General features: G+C 33.5%; 2 protein-coding genes across 2 annotated transcripts; one reads left to right on the plus strand and one right to left on the minus strand.

Moving 5' to 3' along the window:
- Positions 1-1,676: 1,676 nt before the first annotated feature.
- Bma-acr-8.2 (Uncharacterized protein) lies at positions 1,677-8,815 on the minus strand (the record flags this gene model as incomplete). The annotated part of the gene is made up of 12 exons (XM_043075439.1): positions 1,677-1,886; positions 2,010-2,200; positions 2,487-2,611; positions 4,065-4,287; positions 4,461-4,624; positions 4,743-4,837; positions 5,049-5,147; positions 5,404-5,506; positions 5,628-5,737; positions 5,862-5,906; positions 8,466-8,611; positions 8,770-8,815. The coding sequence occupies 12 exons, from the start codon at positions 8,813-8,815 to the stop codon at positions 1,677-1,679; spliced, it is 1,557 nt and encodes a 518-aa protein (XP_042931373.1).
- Positions 6,553-8,215, plus strand: Bma-dpy-8.1 (Uncharacterized protein; the record flags this gene model as incomplete). The annotated part of the gene is made up of 5 exons (XM_001898272.1): positions 6,553-6,705; positions 6,860-7,002; positions 7,321-7,485; positions 7,690-8,051; positions 8,121-8,215. The coding sequence occupies 5 exons, from the start codon at positions 6,553-6,555 to the stop codon at positions 8,213-8,215; spliced, it is 918 nt and encodes a 305-aa protein (XP_001898307.1).
- Positions 8,816-9,421: the final 606 nt, after the last annotated feature.

Here is a 9,421-nt window from a genome sequence, read left to right on the forward strand (position 1 = left end):
GTTGAACACTAAATCTGGAAAGTAATTTCAGTAGCATTAAACTGTACTCAACGATATAAAGAAATAATGTTTAGTTGATGGCTAAAATGTTCAAAAATAATATTCACTCTTTTTTCCAGAAGAAAAATCTTGTTAACGAATACTAAATAACTACTCACTTTTCCACTTTTTGCTGTATACCTATTTTGTATTTTTACAGACCCACAAATCTCCCTCATATTTCAAGTTTTATATAAATATAAACAACATTAGCTTAGTCACCAAACACTGATCAGTGGTTAATGCAAAGAACAAACCATCGATATACACAGTAAACCAAACAAAGGGATGTCTGAAATTGTTTCAATATTCAGACAGTTAACACATTCCTGTTCCGGTATTCACTTGCACGCCATCCCAGACTATACATTACTTTAATGGCTGTGCCGTCTTATTAATATTGCGTTTTGTTAAAGGAAGCGTTATATCTATTATTTATGTATAAGTTATATCTTGTTACATTTATTACTTATGTATTTATATATTAGTATTCTGTTTTAATGAGGGAAATGCTATATCTATTTATGCATTTTGGACATATAAATAACAAACAAGAAATTCCGACGAAAATTCGGTGGAAAAACATTGTAACGTTTATATCAGATATCATCTACTGAAGTCACTTAACTAGGACCGTCCTACTTGTCAACACTGTAAGACCTTCTAGCCACCACAGCCCAGCCTGACTAACTGAGACGGAGAAAAGGATCTTATTTTAACGCAGGGAGCATTATTATTTAACGCAGCCAGCAAATACTTTGCAAGGGTCATTACGAGTGAGGGAATGTAGATGTCCATCAGATGAACGAGAGTGAGGGACAGAAACTAATCTGTCAACTTTTTCTGCGGGCCATATTATCTAATTATTTATTATGCCCAACCATTGCTCTGTCATTAGCAAAGTTTCTGTATACTTTATTAGCTCATAACTGATGTCTGTTATATGACTTTGGCCACAATCCTATAAATATGTAACTTTCGTAGTAACTTCGAGTCTTATAAACCTTATCATAAGATAATGAAAGATGGAGGAGAAAAAATGTGTCTTACAAAAGGCAGTGAAAAAATATTTAACAAATCAAAATTGAACAGGTCTTCTTTCCAATTGTTTTACATGAATGAAATCGTAATTAATTAAGGAAGTGATGTAAAATCATTCTCCTGATCGAATATGTTCTCTTTTTGTAACTAAAGAAATAAATTTCCTCAGTCCCATTCGCAGTAGTTGCACTGCTCTACTCTATTTCGCTTAGTTTTAATATCTATCGAAAGTGAGCTTCAAATTAAATTTTATTTTTGCAATGAACATGAACAAACAAAGATGAGAAAATCGTCCAAAAAATCGTTTTTCCCGCAGCGGATTGCATAGCTATAAAAGAATGTCTAATCAGAATCAAACATTCGTCCATTAACGAAAAGGTAAGCAATTTAAACAAATAATCTCGTAATCGATAAATTAGATGTATTTGCATAATTTAACTAATGCGTGCAAATCTGATTTTGCTATTGTCATGGTAACCGTTCTAAACAGTGAACAAACAGCAACCGAAGCTACTATAATGTTTTAGTGCAGGTGTAAGTAAGTAGTAAGTATTTCCTGTCATGATTCTTGCAAATCATGGGTTTTATTCAAAAAATTACTGTACATATGAGCTATTGACGAATAATTCGAGTGTATCACCACTCAGTGGTTTAATAGCCGGATTGATAGTCATCGGTGGTCGACTATCATAAAGTACTGGTGATTGAAGAAGGATAATAAGGGTACCACATACGTTGATCACACTGAAAATCATCAGCATCAGTCGATCTAGCACCATTGATATGTAGCACCAGTCCTCAGATACCTGCATTTTTAGCATATTAAGGAGTTTTTTAATCATCGAGAAAAGAGAAATGCAAACGAAAAATGTGTAGGTCATAATTAGAATTAAGGCCAATGTTGGATATATAAAAGAAACAAAACACACCTGATCATCTTTTTTCATGGCCCGGAAATGATCAGCAATAAAAGATACATTATCGATCATGCGTCGAATTAAGTCAGGATGCATTCCACGAAGCTGCGCTAGCTGAGACAATCGCATTTGGCCGTCGATTAGATTACTGATCGATAAGAAATAGGGACTTGTTCGACGAGATGTTGAAGATGACAATAAATCTAAAATGCAAATCTAAATTTCTGATAAATCTCTTCAGTTAGAAAAGACAAAAATTTATTACAGCATAAGGGAGATATGTTATTGCAAGGTCTGAAAATGTATTTTTTTCTTCGAGAGATTGCAAAAAATTGGTAGTATAGACATTATGATGATAATAAATATTATTTTGTACATAGCTTATTTTCGAAACTTGGAAGCTCAGTTTAAATATTTCAACGGTTCTTCATTTGTATTTAATTGGCTTAAGTCGAAAGAATCCAAAAATTCTTAAGAAACCTAGTTCACCTGATGATCTATTGCTGCTTTCCTCAGAAGCATCATCTTCCGGTGGCTTGATGAACAAATACTTGGGTAATGTTTTCAAAAATATGTGACGCATCCATTTCGGCATAGGATGAGTGGTACCAGCTCTGCAAGAAACAAATTTAGGTTTTTAAATGAGCTCTTTCAAGTATAAATATTAAGTAAAAGAACTTACTATTAGCATAATTGTGATCAAATATACTATTAGCATAACTTAACATAAGGACACGTATAAGTAAATGGTTGCCAACATCTTTTAAAGAAGTTAGACCTACAAAGGTGAGGATTGGTTATGAATGTTATTTGAAGTAGGTTTTATATATTTTACATTCTTGTTGGTCATCTTTATAGATTTAAAATTCGCTTGGCATAATTGACTGATAGTTAAAACTAATTGCTATAATGAGTAAGGTAAGCCAAATACAGACTTGAAGAGGAATATAAGGAAAACTATTCACAATGGCAGAATACAAATAAAAAAATATTTTGCATGAAAAGTTAATTTTATTTTTGGTGAAAAGAAATTGTTTTTGATCAGTAATACTATCAACTATGGTGAGCATGAAATAATGCCAAGATGATCATAGTTGAAGTGGGAAATTCTAGGTTTAAAATAGAAAGCTCGTTAAGCTTATTCTAGTTCTAGTATTTCTCATTTGAATTTACTTCACTACTCTTAAAGGATAAAAACGAGAAAATAGTGCACGCTTAACTGAGCGCTTCTCTATCCATTTTTAGATATATTAAGAAAGAATAGAAGTTATTTCAAAAATTTATGTTATTTCTTCTAAGCTATGAATTGCAGAAGAAAGCGATATCAGAAAAATCGAATTATAATATGACGAAATAATTTTGTATTAAATCCATAAGATTAAAGATTGTCTTGTTTCAATATTCTAAGACAAATATAAGATTTTTTAATTTTATATCTCAAATAAAATTCATCCAACGTAGTTCAATTTATCCACACTGGCTAGAATGTTACAGTTTATTAGTATACTCAGTGCAAGATGTTGATAATTTCTCCCAATTTTATTGTTAGAATCTTTCAGCCTGACAGCTAAACTTACATTAGATTGTTCAAAAGGTTGTCAATTCTTTGTTTAACTAAGCTCCTTCGTTATTCATCAGCTTCTACTCACTATAGTAATGCTTTGTGGTAAATACATAAGGTTTAAGCCTATTGTGCGGAACAATTAACAAAACTTCGACTCGGATACTTTTGCACACTCATTCGTCTTTTTTCGACTTCAGCACTGCTTCTGCCTGATTTTGCTTGCCAAATCAAATTTGTCTCCAAATATTTTGGTGTTATCCTATACTATCACCATCTACATTTAAGCAGATCCCTCTTGGATCAACGAAAAGGAAAAAATGACTATTACTGATAGATCACTCACAATTATTTTATAACGTTCAAGAAGAAACCTCTGCTAACGAATAAATCTACTTCAATAAATGTTCGAGATACCTGATTGGAGCTCTCCCAAAACAAAACAAAATTTACAACAAGGACATAATTTTTGGAATCATTAGATTTCTAATAGATAAATAACATACCGTCGATAGTAGCTTACAGTGAGTACGGATAAGAGGATTGATGCGGAGACGAGAAACATGGTAAATAAAAGATACTTTCCAATCATTGGTATTACCATTGATGTTGGAGGAATGAGATCAATAAGAACCAAGTAGAACACAGTCAAAGTAACTAGCACTGCTATCGAAAATGAAACTTTGTGTTCAATACCCGGAATATAGAAAACGAAAGTTGTCAAGATTGCTGAAACAAAATGAATTTGTATGAAGAGTATACTATTCTGATATTTCATACCTTAACTTTATTCTTCCAAAAAAAGAAAAATTCTGAACGAGAATTTTTCTTTTTTTTTTTTTTACAGTCTCCAATATTAAAAATTTATCGACTGTTACAGAATCAAATTGAAGCAAATTCACCTATCAGCATGCATGGAATGACTAGGTTGACGGTGTAAAAAAGCGTTTTACGACGGATCGATAAATTAAAAGTAATATCGATATAGAATTCCTGCCCACAACAACCAGGATACAGGCGTTCATGTCGACGACTTGTTAAACTTATCAAATCCCACTCACGACTCCTGAAATAAGATTATATTCACAAAAAAAAAAAAAAAAAAAAAAAAACCAAATTTGAGTAGCTTTAAAAACGATTGAATAGCACATAAAAAAAATGGTTCTTGGCAATAGAGAACTTACGGATAATAAGATGATAGATCCATCCCTTGTTCCAAAAATTGATATTCTTTTCCATTTTCATCGTACTGTGTTTCGATATTGTCCGTAGGATTAGTCTTGAAAAAACTTGTATTTCAAAAAACAGACTAGTCAGAAAAGCTGCAGGTATGTTTATCATTTTCACCGTTTGTAAAAACTTTTCTAATGCTTTTAAAGGTCGACAGTTTAATGCTATCTATCCTCTGAACTTTACTAGTATACTAAGACAGATCGAGTTGCTGAATCATATTTAACAATTTTCCTCATCTATTGAAATTCAAAATTTACTGGCAACTGTCGAACATCAATTTGGAAACCGTTGTAAGACCAACCACCAAATTTCATTGAGCATGATTGCTTATCGTATGGGAAGTATTCAATATCTATCTTAATAATTTGTTTTTGGTAGTCAAAGTATCAAAAAACTTCGAATTGAAATTTGAAAATTGAAATCTCAATAGTTATTTGGAAGTAGTTGAATTAGGGATATTAAAATAAATATTCTACAAGAAGTAACATTACAGAAATGTTCTAAGATGCGGGTGGAACGAGTCAGAAACAAATTACACTAAAAAATACTAAAAGAGATATTATTTTGTAAGTCTGGTAAATTATCATCGCATAATTATAGGCATAAGCCTACGGGACAAAATGATTTATAAATGCTCGGTGGTTTCCAAACCACTGCACCGGTGTAGTAGACTAACGCATCACTCATGATCGTTATGTGCGGTTCGCCATCTGCGCTGAAATGAAAGTAAGACTCGATCTCATCCACGTAAATAGTAGCAGAAGAGCTAGTAATATCCGCCATTAATTGACAATATATTATTACTGATAAGTGATTTCAAATTCCAGATAATTTACTTGTTATACAACAGGATATCCGGTATCCATATCTGATCAGATGGAACATGAAGTTTTCGAATATTATTCCATTTTTCCGGATCCCATGTTAGCTTGTAATCATACCACTGCTGCAAAGGAATAACGCTGCCATCATAATTTGTTTGAAATCGAGATTAAAAGATTTGGAAGACCGAAATAATTTCCCAAAATCTGCACGACCTCAACATTAACATTAATTTAAAAAAAAAATACCATTTCAAGCCACAAATTAGTGGTGAGCACTTGATTAACTTCATCCTGAAAACAAATTTGTGTTAATATTAAATCAAATTGTGAATGAGCATTGAAGTGAAGTTTTATGAATTACCATTTAGAGATAGATATGACCTCTTTAGCAGAGCCATTTTTTATTCATACTTTGTAAAAATTGTCTCAAAAAAAGTTTTGAGAAAAAAATCCATCAAGTAAAAAAAATTGGATGCAATCGATCTGTTCAGAATTTTTCTCTTCAAAATTACGAGTAAAATGAATTGGAATCAATTCTGGAAAAGTATTATCAACTGACCTAAATTAGAATGCCATCCTTTATTTTTGTTCTTTTTTTAAGAATTGGGAAGTATGTGGATCAATGAAAGGAGAGGCATCTTTTCGTAACGGTGCAGTTGTGCAGAACTGCTCCGACACAGTGCCCCAATATATCGGGAATAGATAAAAATAATTGGTTTAATTGACAACATAGTCATTGTCAACCAACCAACTCTCTAGCTTTGCACATCCCAAATTCTGTCCCGTAAAACTCTATGCAATTATCCATTTTAAATTTAGCAATGATAGTAGAAAGTCAAACTTAATACTCTACATCTAATGGAGCCTTACTTAATGAAGTGGGAAAAGATTGCACTATGCAGTAATAAAAACGTGATAATTGAAAAATTTCAGGAAAATGACTATTGAAGATTATTTTCACTATCTGGCAGTAGGTACGACGATATTTAGTTCGATGACAATTGTTATACTACTATTTGCTGTTCCAGCAATTTATTTGAAGGCAGAACGAGAGCGCTCATATGCTATGACGAAATCAGCTAGTTTTAAAGTAAAAAATTCAAAGAGCATGAGAAATATTTTTGAATGAGAATGAGAAAATAAGATGCAAATATATTTTGATACGTTGACATCTTTTACAAGAATATTTTTCTTCTTCTACTATCCTTTCTAAATTGATCATATTTCCATATCGTTTCTTTCAGGAGAAATCAAATAAAATATGGACAGAAATGAAATCGGTGCGAGAAGAAGTTGGAGTAACAGTGATTCTTCGAGGACGTCGTTCTCATCCACACATTTTTAGCAGCAATAAACAAGTGGTGTGCTCAGGATGCATACAACTCGGGTTAGATTCTTCTTAACCAAAATAATTTCTAAAGATAGCCTTACTTAATTATATGTTTTCTTTCAAAATCAGTTTACCTAAAACCAAAAATATTCCAAATAAACAATGACAAAAAGGGACACGATGATCCGCTTCATCTGGAAGCTTTGCTGATTCGGTTGTACGTTGGAGACTTATAATTCACTTTGGTCTCAATAGAGCGCAACAATTTTTGGAACTTAAATTCCGTAAACTGTGATTCTTTTTTCCCGAAGAAAATTCCTACCAATTCGCCAGTTGCTAATTTATTTTAGGAACATAATGCATACGAAATTTTAGATGCCCCATAGGTCCACCTGGCCTTAGCGGACCTGCTGGTGAAGATGGAATACCAGGAATGACGGGTAAGCCAGGTTTACCAGGTGATGATGGCTATGATGTAGAGCTTACACCGGAAGAAGAGCTACCATGTGCAATTTGTCCTGCTGGACCTCCTGGACAAAGGTGCCGTTATTTTTTAATCAGTTGTCCAATTTATGTTTTTTCACATAAAACTTTAAGGAAAAACTGTAACCATGAGGAAGCTTTTTTTGATCTTTTAATAAAATGTGTAATCAGATTACAGAAATTATTAAAATTTGATAGATTATGTACATTTCGATGTAATTTACGGTATTTCTTATCTTTTCTAATCGCGCTGTATTTTAGAGGACTACAAGGTGAACGCGGACAACTTGGAGAACCTGGTCGAACTGGGGAACCAGGTCCACCTGGTATGTCAGGGGAACATGGGCCAATAGGGGAGCCTGGTCTGCCGGGATCACCAGGTCTCCAAGGTCCTATTGGTCTTTCCGGACCACCGGGTGATACAGTCATATCTGGTACTGGAATTAAGGGACCAAAAGGGCCACTCGGCCCTCCGGGTCCAAAGGGAGCTACTGGACTGCGAGGCAAGCCAGCAAAGGAATCTGGTTTCGCCGGAAAACCAGGAAATATTGGACCTGTTGGACCACCAGGACGACACGGAAAAATAGGCGAAGAAGGACCATGGGGACCACCTGGGGAACCAGGTTTGCAAATTTTCCTCTTCCGCGTGTATGCAGTTCCGGAAGAACTTAAAAATTGGTATGGATTTTCAGGTCAACCAGCAACATATTGTCCATCAGATTGTGGTGTATCACAGATATTCGCAGCACCACTAGTTAACGATTTTCTGGCAACAGTGAAAGACTAATAACAGACTGTCAAATAAATCCGGCTTTTTGATTTTTGAGTTTATTAAAAAGTCAAGCAAGCTGGTATATATTTGATTCTTGCCATATTGTCTTTTTGGTTTTATTTGAAACTATAAATTTTTTGCCGAAAATGGACGGAAAAAAGACTCGCAAAGTGCTCGAGAAATTTCTGTAAAATGTATAACTGTATTCAGATCATATCTTAAGAATTGTTTTTAAAATTATCAGTTTGAAGTTATGAGAACTAACCACATCGATAATTCGAATCAGTGATGCACCAAATTTAACTTGTACAGCACTGCTTGCATTTCGTACTGGTCTTACATTTTTGTTGTAGAAATATAATAAATCCTCATAGAGTTGATCTGCGTAACGATTACTTGACAAACCACTCACTGAAATGGTTGAAGAAGTAAGGCTGAACATTTGCTAAAAGTGATTTCACCTTTAAGTTTGCTGGATAACATTCACTGTATTATATTAGAATTATAATTGAGTAATAATCAATCATTGAAAGTTAAAACAGTACTCAAACTAAACCTTGAATTCTTACCATGCAATATTGCAACAATGAACTGCAATAGTCGTGATGCATTCATGATGAAAGATTATACGGTCGTGATAATATCATTACTGATAGGTCTTACGTAGTTCAAAAATTCTTTCAAATCCAGTCACACTTAAGCTCTAACCTGTCCTAAAGTAAATTTGGAGTCAATTCTCAATTTAAAGCGTAGACTTTCGAGATACTGCAGAATAATGAAGTATGGATAATTGTAGATCGATTGATGGAATCATTGCTCTCAACAACTGCACTAAACTTTCAAAACAGCTGCCAACTGCTACTACTGTTATTACCTCATTTTCCAGATACATCCACACGATACATTCCTGCAACGTGATATTACATTTATCGCAGAATAAAAACTTTAAGCTTGCCATCAAAAAAAAAAAGCCGTGCGGTTGGACCATTGAAAAACTCGAGTAGTAATAACATTAGATTTACATTTATTAGCTGTTTCATGTCATTTGGGCTTGAAAATTTGGCTTTGTTATGCGAATATTTTGACTGCCCATCAACGGCCGATTATCAATGAATGTGTGAGAAAACTGCAAAGATAATCCAACAACTTGTAAAAAAATTCTACTCATCGAAAATGCAGCAATACAAACTCATTTTTCGATCGATGATTTTTTTTTTCAGA

Source organism: Brugia malayi (assembly GCF_000002995.4).
Source record: "Brugia malayi strain FR3 genome assembly, contig: Bm_v4_ChrX_scaffold_001, whole genome shotgun sequence".
In the NCBI taxonomy this organism is placed as follows: Eukaryota; Metazoa; Nematoda; class Chromadorea; order Rhabditida; family Onchocercidae; genus Brugia; species Brugia malayi.